Source organism: Carettochelys insculpta, chromosome 14 (assembly GCF_033958435.1).
Source record: "Carettochelys insculpta isolate YL-2023 chromosome 14, ASM3395843v1, whole genome shotgun sequence".
In the NCBI taxonomy this organism is placed as follows: Eukaryota; Metazoa; Chordata; order Testudines; family Carettochelyidae; genus Carettochelys; species Carettochelys insculpta.
In genome coordinates this window covers 42,087,835-42,108,976 of record NC_134150.1, presented here as the reverse complement: position 1 = coordinate 42,108,976, position 21,142 = coordinate 42,087,835, and the positions used below count along the sequence as shown (strand labels likewise).

Genomic DNA, 21,142 nt, shown 5'->3' with positions numbered 1-21,142 from the left:
AAGGATCAAACCCCTCCCGCCACTGACTCGTGACTCATCGTGCCTGGGGCAGAACAAGGACTGTGAACTAAGAGCTATTAAAAATGAGTGCACCCCTACAGAGTTGGATACCTCTTCTCATCTTGTCAACATTGGAGCATTGATCCAGATCAACAGAACCTGGCTCCACACTCACATCTAATCCATCTGGCTAATGGATTAGAGTGAGCAACCTTTGGTAACTGTAAGCAAACAAGACAGGCGTGCGTGCGTGCGTGTAAACTATATATATTATACGCATATAATATAATGGCACTGTATTCTTAATAAAATGCGGCATTCTTGCCTTGTCCCTCGAAAAAGATCCTGTGTGCTTCCTATAAGCATAACACCAGCTGGCACACTATTTTCATGATCTTTATGCAAAAGGGGGTCTGTAACACAGAAAGCCATCATCCAGCCTAGTCCTTCAAGTTCTCCAATGAAACCTGCAAGGAAAATGCAAAAGGGGAAGACCTCGGGCAACATGGGGAAGATCTGCGAAGACTGAGTAACAACTGGGTTAATCCTGGGGTCAGCTAGAAGGTTTGTCCCGAGACAGAGTGAAGTGGAGAGGACTTGTAGATGACCTACAATCCACCCAGAGCACAAGGGTTTAAGTCAAGTAAGTCAATATACCCCCGGAAACTAATGACTCGCTGACCATTGATATTTTTGCATGATGTACGTGGGGTTAATTGACACAGAACTTTACCAATGTGCTGGAAATATATGACTAAAATGTGTTTACACCAGGCAAGTCAGGAAAGTTGATAAACAGGGTGTCTCCATGTAAGGAAAGAGGCCAGCACCTCACACTAGGCGTGCCCAAATTCAATGGGATACTCATTGGAATCAGAGGTTGCACTGTACAAGTCACCATTGAGAGAGGAGCCAACCTGATGCCTACACCAGACAGTATGACATGTACACCCAGCACGGAAAAGGAACCGGATTGCGGGGAGAGAGAATCCCAAAGTTTCTCCTCACCGGAGGAGAGAAAGGAGGCAAGCAGTATGAGCACTGTGGAAAGTCCTGGCTAGAGCACTGCTGAGCCATACTGGAAGAAAGACTGGTGAGATAAGCTTCTTTGAGCAAAGGACTCTAGTCTTAGGACACCTGCTAACGTACAAGCATTTACTGACTTTGCAACCATTTCTAACCTCATTCCTGACACCTGACACCACACAAACCTGTGCCCCCATAACAAACAAACTTACTTTACTCTACACCAGTTGCAGCTTTGGCTGAAGGTGAGGGTTTGCCTGTTCCAGCTACCTTAATAAGCTCCTATGGACTCTCTCTTTAAAGGAGCGGCAAACTTGGGGGACTTCTGAGAGTGCTGCCGTGTGGGACTGAGCACGGTGTAGTGCTGGGAATTGAGGTTCACTAATTACTACCGCTAGGCAAGACATGGACGGACGGAGTCTTAAACCATCTGCTGAAAAGGCGGACGCGCTGGCGTATCAGCGAAGCTTCCACTTGGGAAGATGGGGAGAGGAACACGGTGACTCACAGCTCTGGGAACTCTAGCAGATTGTCACAGAGAGGCACGTACAAGAGACAGAAGCAGACAGGATGGCTGCACGCTACCTTTGTGCCCCGTTCATCTCCTTGGACGTGGATAATGTAGGAAGAGCCTTCCCTTCTCGAGCTCTCCGTGGCAATGAGCACTTCCACCCCTGGCAGTGGGGTCCCCACAGATCCTGGGAAAGGAAACATGGGGCAATAAGAGAGGGTCGAGTGATATCTGGAAGAAAGAGACTGTTTGTCTGCAGCTGAACTCTGCAGGGCTGCACGATGCAACCCCAGAGATGGAACACGGGAGACAGCGGCCAGCCGAGCGACCCATGTTGGCACAGCTTCATAGCTCCGTAGCAATGCTGTGTTTTTAAAAAAAAAAGAGGGAAATCAGCACACGTGTAAAGAAAGAGCACAATGATTGTCACAGCTGCTCTCCCCATCTTAGTGGGAGGACTGGACAGGAAAGGTAAAGGCACAGAGATGTAAGAACTGTCAGGGATTGGCTCAGTTTTATATTACATCAATATACTGCATGTAAAACACCTAAGCAAAAAGGTAGAATTCAACACACATTATCCCACAGGTTTCTGCTTTCAAAGACAGGGAGATCAGACAATGTCAGGAACAACTGCCTTCTAACGGCCCAATGACCAAGCACCTCCCGAAACCACAGCTTCCCATCTACCCAGTTTACTAAATGTCCTGCTTGGCTAATCCATGGAGCGACACAAGGGCAGCTCTGCTGCAGAACTCTCTAACCTCGAGGCACTGGCAAACTCACTCAGTGGTAGCCTTGTTTCATAGCAGCACCGCCTGAGGTTATAGGCACTGTTTGTGGTTACGCAAAGGGCACGACTGCACATCTCATAAGCACGCGCTGGCAGAAGGGCGTCCTCACAGCGATACTCTGGACATTCAGCCTCTGCGATTTAATACTACAGCGAATGCTGATGTCTGAAGCAGAACAGGCTGTGGAGCAGACCTCTTGGGCGAGGAGCACTGGACACGTCTGCGTAGAAATTCATGACATTATCCCATGTAATGGTCAATGAAGCGTAAACAGTCCTCCAGACAGTAACTAGGGAGACAGAGTTTTGAAGGCATCCAACTGGCGCTTTATAAAGCTGCCCCAAGAGTTCCAGTCCAATGCTCAGTGTCACAATTAGCCAATTCCACGCCAAGCTTTCCAGCTAGCAAGGCTGCCTTTCCTCGCTGGCAATGAGGAGGGGCTATTAGTCAGAATAACTGAGAAACTGGCGGTGGACACAGATTATTTTTCTAAGCCAGGTTCGCAACAAGCAGCCACAAGCACCATGAGAGGAGAGCTCCATGCAGAAAACATCAAACAGCACAGGATTATTTCTCCAGGAGGCAACGACGCTGATCAGGTGATCGACTCCCGACACAGACACCCACTCCCCTAGGTAAGTCAGAGGAAAGCAAACGGACCCTCCCTTGAGGGCATGCCCGGGGCGATCACAGCACAAGGGAGAACGTGCTAGTAGGCACCAGGCTGAGAAGGGCAATCACTCCTTCGAGGCACTTGGCCTGGTGTATTTTACTGTGGTTAGAAAATGCAATCAGATGCCAAATTGGCACAGGAAAGGCAGAGTAGACCGGAGCACAGAGCAGGGATCCAGCCTCACTAGCTTTAATCACAAGCTCTCCTCTCGCTGGGGTCCTGCGTAAAACATTTCATCCCTTTGTGCTTCTCTTTATTCAATAGCCCCGTCTGGGGAAATGGGGATTTTTTTTTTTCACCTCTTGGGATAAAAACGAGGCAATGATGACCTACTGCTCCCCTCACCTTTTCTCCCCGATGTTTGTCCCCACTGCTAGCACCAGCGCAAACTCCACCAAGGGCAGGAGGAGGAGGAGGAGCGGCAGCAAGCCATCTGCAGCCACTAGCACTGCAGCAGAACTATCCAACTGCTGCTCTCGTCAGAAAAAAACTAGACCTGGATCTCCCCACTGCAGCCAACAATAGGGGATAGAAACGTTTCTACCTGAGGGGACATTGTCTGACTCCCCCTGCTACCATAAGTCAGGCCTTTGGGGTCACTACTGACTTTCTTTTCGAGCTTCCCTCGAGCTTGTGTGTGTGACGTCATAGTCTTGTGTTTGTTACGTCATTTGCCACGGACATGAATACGACATGTTGCCAAGGGCACAAATATGATGTCATGTCTAGATTTATGATTTCTCTGCAGGATCTACAAAGAGCGGATGGGCTATGAGCAAGAGAGATTTTATTGCAAAAGAAGCACGATAACAATTAACAACTCTGGCAAGAAACAAGCAGAAAACTTCATGGCAGGTAAAGGATTGGTTCCTCTTGCACTTGGGGTTCTGGCTTTAAAGCTTCTTGCAGTATAAAGATCATCTACTATATACACCAGATGATTATTATAAGTGTTGTTGAATGGTATTCATAAAGGCCCATCAGGCTGAGGAAACCTGTTCTGTCTCAGCTGATCAGAGAATATGAATTGCACTGCACAGTACAAAGAGAAATTTGTTGACCTGAACACTTATCCATTTCATCTGATATGGTGTTGCCTATTGGTCTGAATATTTTTTGAACAGGTAGACTTCTGCTGGTGAATGTCCTCAATGTCATGCCATAAGTCACTGATAATACAGCAAATACCTGAAAAGCCAGACACAATTTTCAACTATACTTCAATGACTTAGGAGCCTTTGCCCCGGGACCGCTCTCTCCTTTTGGAGAGAAAATCGGAGATACTAAATGGACTCTTTCACCCAGCAGAGAAAAGCAGAACCACCACCAAGAGTTGGAAGCTAAAATTAACACAAATTCTAATTAGAAATGTTTAATGGCGAGAACAATCAATCGTTGGAGAAGTCACCACTTTCCTTGATAGTTTGTGCCATCTCCTAAGGTCTTCAAATGAAGAAGGGATGCCCTTCTGGAAGTTATACTTTGGCCAAACAAGCTGCTGGGCTCAATACAGGAGTAAAGGGGTACAGTGTAATGGCTTGTGAAACACAGGAGCTCAGACTAAATGATCTAATGGTCTCATCTTGTTTTACTCTCTATGCATCTATGAACGTTGAGTACTTCAGGAACAGTCTCATTGGCTTTTTTTCTGAAAATGGAACTTTGATGCCATACTCAGGTGCTTCTGAAAACTGGACCCTTAGCTACTCTCCTTGTTCACCTACTCCTCACATCACCCACGGGGACAATGTGTTTTGTGTTGAGGATATGTGCCCAGTAGGAAATGGTCCGAGATACAAGTTATTCCACACAGTCATCATATGGCAATGACTTTTTGCCACTCTTGCTCTGGATTTGAACAGGTGACCCTAGTGGTGAAAAGCTCCTACCATTGATTCCAAGAGGCAGCTAGTCTTGCTGTGATATTAATATTGATTTCCCTAACTCTAATTAAAAAAGGGACAAATGATTGACATTCTTCTCATAGAAGACTTTGCATGACTCACAACCACAGCACGAGCTCCTAGCCTTGTTTCGACATGGGGTCTACCTTGAGCACAACAATGATTTCATAGTGGGGGACAAGGAGGTTTCAGCTCACATTACTCTAACAGCTGTACCAATTTATTACCTATATGGCTAAATTAAAAATTAATATGTAAAAACAAGCCCACCCCAGTAGCTGGAAGTTGGTTTATCACATTCCACCCAGAAAGTACTGCTTTGGTGGTAAGCAAAAGTGATAAACCTTTGAAAATGGTCCACAAATGCAGGAAAATGCTGACAACGTTAATCACTGCGACACGAACATAGCATTATAATTAAAGTCTGCATGCAAAGACAATGACTTGAGCTTCTCTGGCCCATGTGGCATTTTAAAATGAAGATCTCTCGGATTCTGATCTCACTGTCACGTACACTGGGAGTAACTCCACTTGAATCAGGGTAGATCAGACTTTGATTAAAAGAAGAGAATGGATAAAACCCCAGCCCTGGCTTCCTTTTTGTACTGGTTGGAATTCAGGACTAGAAGCGGGGAGGACACTGCACCTTTCCCCTTAAGGCCTCCTCCAGGTTGTCTGCTCATGCATGTTAAGAAATGCTGGCAACGTGCCCACACAGCATCCGCTCAGTTGACAGGCTGCAGTCAGAGAGTGACACGATTATTCTTCCACCAGTTCTCCTCTGATTAAAAAAGTTGTCAGCTCTTCCCAGATAAATTTAATTGGCCTTGCGGTCTCGTCCTCCTGTATCTGGGGACCTTGCTGCTGGTATGTGTGGTGGTGCCCTGGGAGAATTGAAACAGGCCAACGATAAGGCACTCAGCGATCTCGCTGTCAACAATACATGGAGTCCCTGCTGTAGCAGCTATTAGCCGCCTCTGATCTAAACCTCCAATTAAAGTGGTGATTAGGCCCAGTGAGGCATTCTCGGTCCATGAATTATTCATTTCCCTTCACAGTAACAGCACCAGGGGGATTAGAATGAGAGCTGGCGAAAACAGAGGCATTTTAAGCAGGGTTTTAACCATATACAAGCAAACATTTATCTTTCAAATCTTTCATCTTTTCTCCTTCGGAAAAAACAGGCCGCCCCTGCCTCCCCCGCATCTTCAAAGCTAGGCTTCAGCTGACAAGCAAGCCCTCCCTTGAGGCCATGCTGTCACGCATGTTCCAGGTGGCATGACAGAGGTCCCAAGAGAGTGGCTTTTAAAGCTCCAGACCTCTCCTGTGCCAGCTCTTTCAAGAAGGGAGGGCTGGGGGCCACCAGGTCACCTCTGAGGCAGGAGCTTGTGGAAACTGCAAATAAAGAAGTATTTTGCTCTCGGTACTGCTCCTGCTCTGCACTCATGGGGAGTGGACTTCCTCGGGTGTCTGCTTCGGTGTGTGTAAGGCAGAGGGAAGGGTTAGATTTAGCACAGATATTTCCATACGGTCAAATGGAACATGGGCATTTCAGAGGAGCACCAACCTGCCACTCAAAGTCAGAGCATCCAGGGTTCTGGATTTTCAACACTCCCCTCCTGGCCTCCTATTTGCTGTGTTGATGGGCAACTTCTCAACATGGCCAGAGTCCATGGGCATGGTGGTTAAAATGCCAATGAGCTGCCAATTCCTTGCTAAGGCCAGCACTGCCACCTTCAATGCAGCAGTGGAATGGCCGTGCGGGTTGTGACAGAAATGCCAGGTGAGGAAAGACAAGGTAAAGCCAAGAAAATTGCCAAAGGCTGCTGTCCTGGAATCGCTTCGATTGTCAGAGGAGTTTGTCTCCTGACTTCCCCTACTCAGCAGAGTGATACGGTGCTCATTTTTAAACAGAGAAACTAATAGCATCAGAGAGCAGCGCACTGAGGGCTGACAGCCTTTGGCTAGGTTCTGTCCCTTGTAATGTTTTTACTATGTTCACAGGTGCAGGTTCTACTCCTGCCTTGGGAGGTGGTTCTGCAGACCCATTGCCCTCCGTATAAGGAAGTCCCCCCAATTCCCTAAATGTTGGTGCTGAGTTTTTTACCCTCTCGAATACTTATAACCCAAGTCCCTTGATATGTCTGGCTGTTCTGTACCTTTCCCAGCCCTTCAATTGTCTCATGCACATCTCACAGAGCTGGAAGGGACCTCCAGGGGTCACTGAGTCCGGTCCCCTGCACCCATAGCAGGAGCTATCGCCTCCCTGACATATATACATATTTTAATGTAACCTGCCTAGAGCCTTGAAAGGCCCCCACCAAGGACTGAGCTTACAACCCTGTGTTTACAAGCCCAATGCTCTAACCATTGCACAATCTCTCCGCCACATCATATGATGCCCTGACGGTATCAGACTCTCCATGAGTGATCTATACAGCCTTTTGGGCAGTAACAGTGTTAGCTCCTCCTTCAAACCCTATGAGCGTAACTAGCACTTGGATAGAAAGGTTTTAATATCAGAGTGGCTGTGTCTACACTTGCATTTCTCTTTCGAAAGAGGTATGCAGATGAGGCACAAATTTGCATAGCTGACACCTCATTTGCATATTCTTATTTTGAAATCGCTTCTTTCAAAAGAAAAAAAGCAGTGTAGACACTGTTTTTTCAAAAGTAAACCCCATCTTCGAAAGAATCCTTCTTCCCTTTTTTAAGGGGAAGAAGGATTCTTTCAAAGATGGGATTTACTTTCAAAAGAGCAGCATCTACACTGGTTTTCTTCTGTCAAAAGAAGCTATTTTGAAATAATATGCAAATGAGGTGTCAGATATGCAAATCTGCACCTCATTTGCATTTTGATTTCCCTCATTTGCATACCTCTTGAAATAGGAATGCAAATGTAGACACAGCCAGAATGTTTCAAGGTTAGGTTACAAGAGGGGTTACCAAAGCAGAAGGGGGTAGGGAATCCAGGCACAAGCTGCAGCTGGGTCAGTGTACACAGTGGTAGCAATCCAGTGCACATTGGAGGGGGTTGGCACCTGCAACACCCCAGATCCTGTGGCAGCACGTACAGACCAAGAGTACATAGTGGTAATATACAAAGGTGCCACATCATTCCCCACATGTGCACACTTGTGTTAAGCGTGGGCTGGTAAAGCTCACAGGCCCCTTCTGTTGGATGAAGGACTTGTTCGGGGGGGAGGGGTTGCAATAGTGAGCAGGTTTACTAAGGACCCCCAGGTGTGTCTTGAGTGCAACCTGCAATGCACCAGATGGGGGTGGCTGGGAGGTTAAAAGCCACAGTCCATATGAGGCTTGGGGGGTGCCTCCCGTAAGTCAGGAAGGGTCTCAGTGCCTGTCACATATACAGGGCACGTCCCCTATTACACTGCATCAGTTCCTTGGCTCACTGTCACCTCTATTGTTTCTCGGTCTCTCCCCTTTCCAGGGCTGGCTGGTCCTCTCAGGTCTGTGTTCTCCAAAGTTTTGCCCATCTTCCAGCATGTCCCCTTCCTCAGGTTAATGGTGAGCACGAACAGGTGTGACCTCAGCACCCACCCTTGCAGAACTGCCCCTTTTAATTCCACTTTGCACAGGAATGGTCCCTATTAACACCCTGCACCATCCTTTGTGACCAACACATCAGCTTACTTATCCTGTTGAAAATTTCACCATCAGTATTGTACTGTACCTGGATACCCTTAAACATCGGCTTCTAATGGGACATTGCACCAAAAGCATTTTCAAAACCCAAGTAAATTAACTCACTGCTTTTCCCACCTGCTTTTCAACAGACACCTTCTGAAAAAATTCATCAGCCCTGTTTATCAGAAGCTCCATTTGCATATCCATACCAAGTGCTTCCTATGCATCCCACATCTATCCAAGTTATACCTGACTCTTGCCCCTAGAGTATTTTCCTACACAGAGGTTAGATTGATGGGGGTGTAGCTCTCTAGTTCTGACCCTGATCCCTTTATATATTGAAATGTGGCAGTGTGCATGGGTGATTAGTCACCTGGGCTTCTCCAGGCCTTGGGTACTCTCTCTGCTATCAGTGTCGTAATTTAGCCATAGAGATTCCCTGTCTCCAGCTGTACTAATTGTCTTTTGCCTGTGCCACCCATAGTCTCACTCCCTCTCCACCTCCGAAAATGTTGCTTGGATTCTAGTGGTTACTCACCCTTTCCCCACTGAAGGCAATGAAATCACTCACCTCCCTGCACTATCTTAAGGTATGTGTATTCTATAAATCTGAGTTAACCTATGCAAAGTTGAATTACCGCCACCCCAGTAACTGCTGCAGTGGTTCATATCCACACTACCCCTCTTCTGTTGGTGGTGAATGTCCTCGCTGGGCGTGTTTCTGCTGACTGGAAAGGGGCAGCGTGAGGTGCTAAGCGCCCAAGCTCTCAGCTCTGCAGGCAACTCCCTGCTGGGAGCTCTGTACTCAGAGACTGAGGAGTTGCCAGACTCCCACTAGGGAGCCTGCAAAGCCTTGGTGGAGCCAGGAGCCCGCCTGCAGGGAGGTGCCTGATTGCTGCTGTTCAGGGTCCTGGAGGAGAACAGGGAGCCTGGCAATAGTCTGGCTGGGAAAAGGAAGCCAGGAGCACCTAGGGTTTACCTGGACCCCATTGCCTTTGGATAACATCCTGGTTTTCTTGCCCATTTCACAGCCCCTGCAGGGAGCCATGAAACTGACAAGAATGATAACCAACCACTGATGCAAGTAACTGGGTGGACACTCCAGCACCCTGACTACCCCAATATAAGTTCTATGGGTTTCCTGGATAGGCAGGTCAGTGAGGGCACCGATAATGGCAAGAGCAAGGCTGTTGTGTGTACACTCAGGTAGTTAGGTCACCGTATGCTGCCTCACATTGACCAAAGTCCGTTGCACAGACCCAACCTTCGTGCTCGTACTGTGCCCATCAGCACACTGCAGCATCTGGGCACCTCACACAATGATAATGCAGGCACACGACAAAATACTCTGCGACCAAACTGAAGAGGCATCCTCTCAAGTACCAGCACTGTTCAGTTTGGTAGGAAAATGGAGGGTGGAGGGAGAATCTAACTGAGATACCAGGCATGGACAGCACTTCCCAGGTATGACTGACAGGCCCAACACTGCAAATTGCCACAGAAGTGGCGGTGCTGGACCGATCCACTTTTCCATCGCACACTTTTGGTGGTGCTGGAGGCTCTGAAGAGTCTAGAGCCAGTCTGTGACTGCTCCTCATTGAATCAAAACAAAAAGCAGCGAGTAGACTCTGGTAACAGCCAATCAATCTGCAGTCACTCATTCTGAATCCCTGATGCAGGCTGCCTGTTGCTGCTCCCCTCGTCAGGAGGAGGTGGGAGACGCTCAGATGATGCCCTTACAGTGAAGGGAGGATATGCCCATCAGTTAAAAGGCAAGCAGGTTCAGGGAGCCCTCCCCCCAGTGCAAAACATATGCATCAGCCGCCTCTCCAGCAGGGCTGATTCTCTGCCGGCCACTTGGCTTCCTGTTGACCCATGCATTACAGGTTAACGTTTCCTGGCTTAGCTCAAAGTGCCAGCCCTTCTCTTGGGAAGGCTGTGGGGCCAGGGAAGTGTTGCACCTGAGGAGGTGGAGGTAGGTTCAGCCTAGCAAGCAGCGTCACTTCTGTGGAGGGAAGCTTGCGAAGAACAGAGACAAATCGCCAGCAGGGTCCATGCTGCAACTTGGTTTGTCTGCTTCCAGCAGCTCTAAGCGGAGCTGGAAAATCCCTGCAGACAGATAGGCAGATCCCTCTTGCTCAGATGCCATTAGGCAACTGCTCTATGGCAAGTCCCTTGTGGACTATAAAAAAAGGCTCTTACGAAGATACACCCTCTTTCTTAGCCATACAACCGTGCTTCCCTTCAGCACGGGAAAGGCCTAAAAGAGCCGATAAGAACACAGTACCAGGAGCTGTCAGTAAAAGTGTTCCGTCCCAGCTAATCAAGTCAAAACTGGGTGCTGATATTTTCACTTCTTTATGACAAACTGGGGCTAAGACATATGCCAGAAGCTTTCCACAGACAGCTCCACCAGTGCATCCACCCTGATACCCCAATGGCTCCTTCCAGAGCCTACTCCCGCCTCAGTCATCGCTGGCAACACCCCTCCATCCTAACTCTGCTTCCCCTGCTAAGCCAATGCCCCTCAGTCCTGACAGGCAGCACCCCCTGTCCCAGCTTTGAGTCTGCCAGTGCCCCGCAAGCAGCACCCCCTCATTCTACATCTTGGCCCCTCTGCCAATACCCCCTGATCTGACCAGCAGTTTCCCATCTAACCCAGTCCTGAGCTAGGACATATTTGATGCAGGAACAGTCTCCAATTAGAAGACGCAAATGCATTTAATAAAAAAAACTGACTGGCACAAACGTCTCAACCCTCTGCGCCTCCAGATGAAGATTTATACCTGGGACACGAACTCCATGCAAGGGGTTAGAAAGCGCCATCCCGATCTCAGTCATCCCGTACCTCTCCAGCAGTGTGTGCCCAGTTATGTTCTTCCACCGCTCCAGAACCGGTACAGGAAGGGCTGCAGATCCGGAGACCATTAACCTGTGCAAGGGGATGTCATGCGGTGAGGATCACCATCGTACTCTTTTCTTTAGAGAATCACTGTTGTAGCACAAGAAGCCTTTCCCCAGAGGTAGGGCTCTGGGGGATCTCAGACTGTTTAGCAGTGTCAGAGAGGTACACCATCTCCCACATCCTCCATCACTTGCATTCTAAATCACAACTGGATGGGTTCCTAAAAGTATACCCTCTAGCTCACAGAGAACTCGTGGTCTTGATGCAGAAATTACTGGCTGGGGTTCTCGGGAGGTTATAGGGGAGGTCAGAATAGAGCAGGGCCCAGCAAGCAAAACAGCAAGAGCAGCCATTTTTTTGAAATTTGGTAAAAACTCAATAATTCAAGAGCCACGATGCACAAGAATATGAGATGGTTCTTAACGAAGAACGTCAAGCCAGATTTTTTTTGTAACCCCTATTTTAAGAAAAGCGCACAGACAATGATTTGTGATGCGATACATGTTTACTGCAGGCCGTTCACAAATGTTTACTTATTCCGTTTCCTCATGCTTTACGTGTGTGCATTTGTACCACTGTTTTCCTGACTTTCACTCCTGAACCTCTTTTAATGATAACTCTATTTCACATTTAATTTCAGTTTTTCTTCTTAAAATGTGTGTTGCCCTTCACAGCAGGAATGCCACAAGCTTCCTTTTCCTTTGCAAAATCAAGACTTTATTAGTAACACGACCAAAATGCAGATACTGTATCATATCCCACAATACACTGCACCTATTAAAGGGAGAGGTAGCCAACATTTCGAGATCACATTGTTTGCTATTTAGATATCAGTTGTTCACTGTTGTGCATTTAGATGTTCACTGTTTATCGAAAATTACCAGGAGGGTTTTTTTTACTTTGTAATTACAGCTTTGGGAGCCACAAAGAAGTCCTTAAAGACCTGCAGGTTGCAGACCCCTGGACTAGGGGATCAGAATGACTCCATGTAGGAATCATGCTTGCAAGGTACCTCGCCCTCACTTTACAGGGAGAGAAATTCAAGGTTAGAGAAGTGAACCAATTGGCCGAGCACTGCAGCATGGCGAAGGTTAGAAAAGAACCCAGCAGGGCCAGGCTTTAACCAGGCACTCTGCCTGAACATAACTGCCTGCACAGCTGTGCTTCAGAGCCAGGACTGTGAAACTGTATGTGACGGACAGCTTTATGTAAGCCAGAGGCAGCCTGCCATTGGTCTGGTCACTGGAACCTTGCGACACAAACCCAAGAATGTGCTAGAGAACCTGGAAGCACGACAATCTGCTGTGATCATGGCAGGTGCTTCTCTCTTGAGATGCTCTGCACACAGTTCAAATGTCCCCACTCCTCCAACACCTGTGCTCAGCCTTCCTCTCAACCTCCCTTTGTAACATTTCCAAAAGCGTTAGCTGGCCTTCTCCAGCACAGGAAGGCTGGGACACCCTGAACATAACTTCTGTAGAGTTTGAGGGAGCTGCCGTGTTCATCTGTTTCAGCAAAAGCAACGAGGAATCCTGCGGTACCTTAAAGACTCTCACATTTATTTGGACATAAGCTCTAGTGGACCGGAGCCCATTTCATCAGATGCATGAAACAGAAATGTCAGTTTGGCAGGGACATAGACACATGCAGAGAAGGGTGCATTACTTGACTACACAGAGGACTAGTGCTAACAAGAGCAATTAAATCAGAATGGATGTGGCTCGTTCCCAACAGTTGATGTAAAGGTGTGAAAGCCAAAAGAGGGAAAATTACTTGCTATAATGAATTAGTCACTCCGAGTCTCTATTCAGACCCACTCCAGTTGAGTCCAGTTTGCATATGAAATCTGGCGCTGCAGTTTCGCATAAAAGTTGGTTTTCGGAAGCTTTTTTGCATATTCACCCTCACTGCATTGATCTCTAACACTGGGCCTCTACACAGTAATGTAACACACCCATCTTTCATGTCTCCTTACCAGCCAAACTTAAGATCCCATTTCGTGCATCTGAGAGTAGGTTTCAGCCCAGGAAAGCTTATGCCCAAACAAACGTAAGAGTCTCTCAGGTGCCGCAGGAGCCCTGGGCTGCTTCTTTTGTTGAGGATGTACACCCCAGATCTGATCTATAAGACTCTTAGGCTGTGAAGACTCTTTCAGCTACCTGATATTATCCTGGCACACGGCATGTACGAAATCCTGGACATGAGGCTGAGAGAAATGTCTGTCATGATATTCCATCAGCTTGCAGTAAATGGTGGGGACCGCCATGAAGATGTTGATCCGTGGAGCTCTGGGGCTTAAGAGCTTCTCCCAAACCTGGAAAGGGAAAAAGAAAAGGTATCTAAATACAGGCTGAACCTCTCTCATCTGGCACCCTCAGGACCTGACCGGTGCTGGATGAGAGAATTCGCTGGACCACCGGAGGTCAATATTGTCTAGCACATCCCCAAACACTCCCACTGCTTCCTGGGCTCTTAAGAGACCTTTAGGGGTACATTACAGCTAAACAACAGCACAGAACACAGAGCCAGGGCCGGTGGCAGGAAACAAAGTTTATGGGACCACGGGAAGCTTGGCCACACCCAGGATAAGCGGTCGTCCGGCCCACTAAAATCATGCGGGACCTATGGATGTTGCCCGACAAGAGGGTCCCAGATTAGAGAGGTTCAACCTGTACAAACTGGAGAACAGCCTTCGGCATTCTCACTGCTGCCACTGCTGCTTCTTCCCAAGCAAGCACTTCACACAAACGCCCAACAGCTAGGCCAGCATACGTCAGTTCTTGTGAAGAAGAACTGAGGCAGAGGAAGGAAGGTGATTTGTCCAGTCACAATACAAGTCTATCAAGTATTGTTTCTTACCTCTAACTCATCCTGCTGCTGAAAAAGGTTCCTAGCTGTCAGGGTGGTCAAACACTGGAATAAATTGCCAAGGGAGGTTGTGGAATCTCCATCACTGGAGATATTTAAGGACAGGTTAGATAGATGTCCATCAGGGATGGTCTAGACAGTACTTGGTCCTGCCATGAGGGCAGGGGGCCGGACTCGACGACCTCTCAAGGTCCCTTCCAGTCCTAGCGTTCAATGATTCTAATGCTCACGAAAACGATGAACCCCCTGCATCCCTGCCACCTTGCCAACCAACTGTGCAAGTGTAACCGCTGACCTGGGACCTCTGGAGCTTTGTGCAGGAGCCTCTGTTGCCTGAGCTAAAAGCCAGCTGGCTGTCAGCTAAGACTGCAGAGGAGACTTGTTTTTAACCCTGCGTAAGTGGTGTAAGCTCCATCCCTGGGACAGGGAGCCCCACCCAGTAGGCGTAGGAGTTGTACAAGGATATCCAAAACGGCTCCTTCCCGGCCCCATACTAATCACACCACAGCTTTCACTGTCAGCCAATGGAGGAGGTGTAGAAACGGTACCTTCCGATAGCCAGACTGTTAAGATGTGGATGTTACTTGCCTAAAAAAGAGTCTATCCCTTTCCTTAGAGGATGCAGCCCTGGGCAGTGCTATACGACATCACCTGCCTTTCAAAGCTCAGCCATCCGCTTGCTCCGCAAAGGGAAGGTGCAGCATGTAGACCACGCAGAAGCCTGAATCACAGAGAGAAACTCTTGCAAAGTGTATACGTGGGTTGGGGGGAAGAGAGAGAGGGATTCTTCTTTGTGGGAATTGTTATAGATTCATAGATAAAGCCACAGTGAATCACTGGGATCACCTTGTCTGACTCGCTGCATAACACAGGCCCCAGGACTTCTCTGATGTCATTCCCATAATCTGTGTCCCACAGCTGTGGGGGGTGGTGCCTGGGAGTAGGGAGCCAGGTGTGCCCCCAAGCCTGAAGCACCAGGTGAGCACCCCTCTCCGATCAGCCTCACGCCCAGATGCTGCAGTGCCTTCCCCGGTCCAGCAAAACCTGGTTCCCAGGGTGTGCCAGATTAAAGAGGTTCAAGCGCAATTACTGTCAAAGTCCCCTTTCATTTGTTTTATGTATAGCTATTTTCATAGCAGCTTTTACTTCTCTGATAAGCCAAGTTGACTTCTAACCACTGTGGGAGAGAGGTTTTTGGAGTATCCGCTAAGCGTTCTTCAGCAATTCCCATTCACATTGCTGTGTTTCAATTCTCTCTCTCTCTCTCAATGGACTTGGCTCGATTGTTCTCAGCTTTGTGAGCTGGCCCTTTTCCCTCCCCAGAAATTAACCTGACATTGTCTGAGGAATATGATCCAACCGCACACCCCGACAGTCTCTTGGTTTGAAAAATATTCCAGCGGAGACTTCTACTAAGATGCAGCCACAGTCTAACAGCTACAGAGGGGTGAGCCTGAACAGAGGGCTCAGCTTGAGAGCAGGCAGAGGAAGCCCACTCTAACCACACCCCTTCTACCAAAACACTCCAAAGGAGGACAAATCTCCTGGATCACCCATCCTCCCACCCAGGTCCAATTCAAGGGCTGGCGACGGCAACATTTGAGTGACTTGAAGGTCCCTAGGACTGGATGATCATCTCCACCTGGGAGCATTTAAAAGAGATGGAGGCAAGGCATAAATATTTAAATTGGGCTAACTCACCCCACCGCCGCCTTACTGAGTGTTCCCTGACACAGGAGTGGAACAATTCCATCACTACATAAAAGACTGTTGTGAGCTCAGCTTTGGGGACAGCGGGTTCCCTCCCTCTTCCTGGATTGTGCCCTGCTGTTGACAAATGTATTTCCTAACAGCTCCTGACAAGGCGTGCCTCCTCTCCTCTCAGCACGCTCAGCCGCACATGGGTGGGTGCAGAGGGAACAAAGGCGTGAATTGATTGAGGGGAACAAGTGATTCTCCTTCAAGCTGCTGCCCTGCATGCTAGTGCTGCTTGGTTACTGTCCCCTTAGCCTTGCTCTCTGGCTCAATTTCATTACTTTCTACTTCACTGAACCCCGTCTGCTCCTAAACCCTCGCCCTGGGTCCCCTCCCGCTTCTGGGCTCTCCTTCACCGCCTCAGAACAACCAGGTTTTTTAAAAAATACAAACCACATTGCTATTGTTAATATAGCAGCACACATTTAAGAAAGGCTTCAGCTCCACTGAACCTTCCTGTCTCAGAGAGAGCTTGGCAGCATGTGTTACAAATGCACAGGTCAGAAATCCATGTGACACAGAAGAGTGGAGTGAGGGGAAATTTGATAGCACCCTTCAACTACCAGAAAGGGGGATCCAAAGAGGATGGGGAAAGGCTGTTCTCCGTGGTGATGGGTGACAAAACAAGGAGCAGTGGTCTGAAGTTGCAGTGAGGGAGGTGTAGGTTGGATATTAGGAAAAACTTTCACTAGGAGGGTGGTGAAGCTCTGGAATGGGTTACCTAGGGAGGTGGGAGAATCTCCTTCCCTAAAGGTCTTTGAGTCCAGGCTTGACAAAGCCCTGGCTGGGATAATTTAGTTGGAACTGGTCCTGCTGTCAGCAGGAGAGTTGGACTGGATGACTTCCAACCATACGGTTCGTATGACCTAACTTAACGGGACCGCCTGCCTTTTGCTGTTTCAGGACCGGAAGCAAGAGCACCTGAACAGCATCAGGGGAAGCGAAGGGGAAGGAACCCAATGCATGGAGCAGATGGAGCTCCACTCCATCGCTACCGAGTGTCAGGAGAGGACTCCTCTGCAGCCGCTCCATGCCTTTGGGAGGGAGAGAAAGCTGCCAGCCTCCCACAGACATATTCTCCACCTGTCCATCTTTGGATTTTCCATGGGCCTTTTACTGCAATTTCATAGAATTGTGGAATACTAGAACGGGAAGGAACCTCAAGAGGTCACTAAGGCCAGTCCTCTGCGCTCATGGCAGGACCAAGCACCAACTTGACCATGCCCAACAGGTGTGTGTCTAATCTGCTCCTAAAAATCTCCAGCGATGGCCATCCCCCAACCTTCCCAGGCAATTTATTCCACTGCTTAACCGGTTGGGAAGTATTCCTAATGTCCACCATACAACTCTTAGTGTTACTTTTGTCTTTTGATGTGGCTGCTGTCCCCACTCCTAAATCACCAGAAGACCCTCATTAAGCTCTTTCACCCTTCAACACCTGATGTACAATCCACAAGACAACTTCATGTGTCAATCCAATCTTACAGAGACCTGTGTCCAACTGAGTAATCAGATCACAGGACCTGTTAGCGATGCAAACACGGGGTTGCTTGACACAGCTCACATCACAATGGCACTGCCACCTCATCACCAGCAGGAGGCTCAAAAAAATCCCCAGTCATCAAAAAGTTAGATACAGGCTTAAATATCCTGCTGAACTGTGCTGTACTGATCAGCTTTAAGCTTGTCAATACTGCACAATTCACTGGAAAAAACCATCTCAGCCTGAGAACTTTCAGAAAATGTGCTTAGTGCAGCTACATTCTGCATAAGGAACACTAATTCTCTGTTACCTCCCTTTGCACAGGAACGTCTGCTCACCACTGGAATTTTAGTACATTTTGCCGTAAGGTGACAACAGGGAGAAGGAAAAAACGACAAAAAGCACCCAGAGCCAAAGATGCTGAATTAATCAATACCCTGAGAAGCAGCAACATGGAAGTGGTGAGGTAGGAGAGGAATCAGGGCCCACCGTGCTCAGACTGTACACAGCATTTATCGCTAGTTACACATTCCAACAAGCAACAGCAGGAGAGACAGAAAATGAAAAGGAGTTTGGAAAAAAACAGTGCACATCTGCAGGCTGGGACCGGCTGGCAGAGGAACAAGCAGCCATTCAGAGAGGCTTAGCATAGCCCAGGAAGACGATAACAGTTTCTCTGTCACACACACGGCTGCAGACGTACCATTTTGTAACATGACAATGAACCCTGTTGACTTGTTTAAAATAAAATCTGGGTCACGTTTCCTGCAAGTGATTGTGAAAGAGAGTCTGATCTCAATCCCTCCTACTTGCCAATGAATTTTTGGATCAGGTACTTCACAGAATGTTTTCCCTTTACTTGAAACAGCAATTATTTTCCTTAAAGGAAACGTATAGGTAATGTCCCAAGGAAGAATTACAGAGATGTGCCTTCCATCAGAAAACAAGTAAGAACACCATAATGGATTTTCCAATCCAAGGCCAAACAGGTAAGACACAACCTGGGCTACGGTAGCTATGTACAACCCAGCATCTCCCTTTTCCTAAACCAGCTACAATTTATTGGATCATTTAAGCTGCTATTGAATTTTTAAAAGATGCTTTTCATATGTAACAATATCCCTAATGCAGATTAAATCATTCCATTCCTTCCCTTCCCTTTGATCTCAGCATCTGTTTTATGTTTTCATATTGATTGCTAAAGTACTGGTTATGCCCAAGTTTTCCTTATGTCTGTAACAGCTCTGGCTCAGATTCTGTGCTAGATCTAGTGGGGGAGGGACACAGGAGGCAACTGCAATAGATGCAGGGTTCTAAGACACGTAAGAATTGAAGTAAACACGAGATCACACATGCACATGTGCAGAAGTAACTGAGAAACACACAGAACAGCTAGGGCAGTTTTGCCCTCTACTGATGGCCGGAACTCTCCAATGGTTGGCTCAACTCAGGCTGTCTACAGCAAGATGTAGAAAGAGATGCGTTCCTTTCTTCAAAACGAAACTAGGCCCTTGGTGGCTTCGTCTCATGTTTGTCATAATCCCAAACTGTTTGTGCTCTGCATGATTCTGGCTATAATCATTTATTCATCAGTGCAGTCTAATGGCCCCCTCTGCGTTCTAGTCTGAAGCTTTTAAACCCACACCATGCTGCAGGCATACTGAAAGGGGCAAGTACTTTCCCTGGGACCTGGTAATCTAACAAAATATGACAGGCTCTGGCTTTTTTTTTTTCATCCCCCCCCCCACAAACACATCAAAAAGCATTACACTCTGTAACAGATGCTGAGGACAGACAGCAGATCTATGGGAAAGTGAAGAACAAATGTAAACTATGTAATGCCAAGATTTGCAAGAACTGATCAAACATAATCCATCCAGCAGTGACCTGCCTCTACCCTGTGCAGACGTCCCTTTGAGCAAGAAATAAAATCACTTTTCTGAAGCCACCAATGTTTGGATGAAAAGACAATCACCCTTCTCCAGCTGAAACAGAATGGGAACGTACATTCCCAGCGAGCAAACAGTGCCTAATAGGTGCGTTCCTTGGAGTTCACAAATGTGTATAAACAAAAAGCAGCCATGAGGCACCTTAAAGATGAAGGCTATGTCTACACTACAGAGTTATTTCAAAACAACCACTGTTATTTTGAGATAACTCTGTGAGTGTCTACACTATGCACATGCTATTTTGAAATAAAATCAAAATGGCAGGGGTGTTATTTTGAAACTGGGAAACCTCATTGCAGGAGGAATAACACCTATTTCAAAATAACTATTTTAAAATAGTCACTGTTGAAACACAGACTAGTGCTATTTCAAAATAAGCATTCATGGCTGCCAATGGCACTATTTCAAAATAGGCATTATATGTCCAGACATGCTATTTCAAAACGCATTCATGTGTAGCTGTGTTAGTTTGAAATAAGCAATTTTCAAATAGCTATTCCGGGATGGACTATTTCTCAAGAGGCTACATCTACACAGCAGCGTTAACAGATTTCTTCAGGTGTAAGCTTTTGTGAAAGCCACTTGTCAGGCTGCATTTGAGAAAGGTTTTTTGTCCATGAAAGCTTACGCCCAAATAAATCTGTGAGTCCTTAAGGTGCCACACGACTGTTGTTTTTGCAGATTCAGATTAACATGTCAGAAATTTGCATACTAACACTCGCTTTTATTTTTAAAATACAAGTGTCAACCTGATGTTCATAAAGTTAGGGGCCTATAGGAATGGCTGGAACTCAGCACTGCATAAACAGCTGCAGTATGTGCTTCCTGTTCTGCATGCTACCTTGCCAATACATCTCAGTGCTGCTTGCCTTGGTGGTCAGCCTCCTGGGCAGAGATATCAGCTGTTCCCAACTGTGCAAGGGCATTGTAACAAAGGCATTTTCTGCAACTGAGACCTGACCCTTGGTCTCCAAAGGTGAAAGGCTGGTGCATTAAGGCCACATAGCACTTTGACATAAGAGCCTAAATTCTCAAAAGAAACTAATGATTTGGGGTGCCCAGAAGGAGACACACTCAAGGGGCTTGGTTTTCAGAGGTCAGGACAGCACTTTCTGACAATCAGCCTTCTTTAAGGAATCTCAAGCTGGACACCTGAAAACTCAGGCATGCCAGATGCCTAGTTTCTTCTGAAAATGTAGGCCAAGAAATGAACATATCAGCATATTGCTAACAACGGATCTAACAGTACAGGCATTGCTGCATTACAGCAAGGGGTTTTTTTGACAGCAAGAAGGAACCTTGCATTTAATCATGGAACTAAGCTGGATACACCCTTAAGGGGGCCAGGGCGTACACGGTTTATATTTTTACACACTAAGGTCAGTGGATTCTGCAGGTGGCTTCCCTTGTGTTTCCGTAACCCATGTTTTATTTACCCGTGCATCTTAGGGTGTGAAAGACAAAAGAGTACCTTCACCTGCAGACCTTACTACAGCCAGCTGAGAAGGGACTTCTCAATAGCAGATGGCTGAAGTTCAGATGTGGCAAAGGAACTGACTGCAAAGCAAAGACAGGCTCTCTTGTGCACAAGGCTGGAAGTCAATGATACCTACACCCCGGCTGGCA

At 47.4% G+C, this 21,142-nt stretch overlaps 1 protein-coding gene across 7 annotated transcripts in view; it reads right to left on the bottom strand.

Moving 5' to 3' along the window:
* The window catches only part of ACSF3 (acyl-CoA synthetase family member 3), a 127,004-nt gene that overhangs the window by 86,748 nt on the left and 19,114 nt on the right, over positions 1–21,142 (bottom strand). For all 7 annotated transcript variants that reach the window (XR_012647474.1, XR_012647475.1, XM_075008755.1 and 4 more), the window contains exons 4-6: positions 13,621–13,775; positions 11,343–11,488; positions 1,612–1,724 (exon numbers count right to left, since the gene is read on the bottom strand). Coding sequence is in view for 5 of the 7 variants with exons in the window: in XM_075008755.1 (XP_074864856.1) it covers positions 1,612–1,724; positions 11,343–11,488; positions 13,621–13,775 (414 nt within the window). In the remaining 2 variants the exon portion in view is untranslated. The remainder of the gene's footprint in view (positions 1–1,611; positions 1,725–11,342; positions 11,489–13,620; positions 13,776–21,142) is intronic.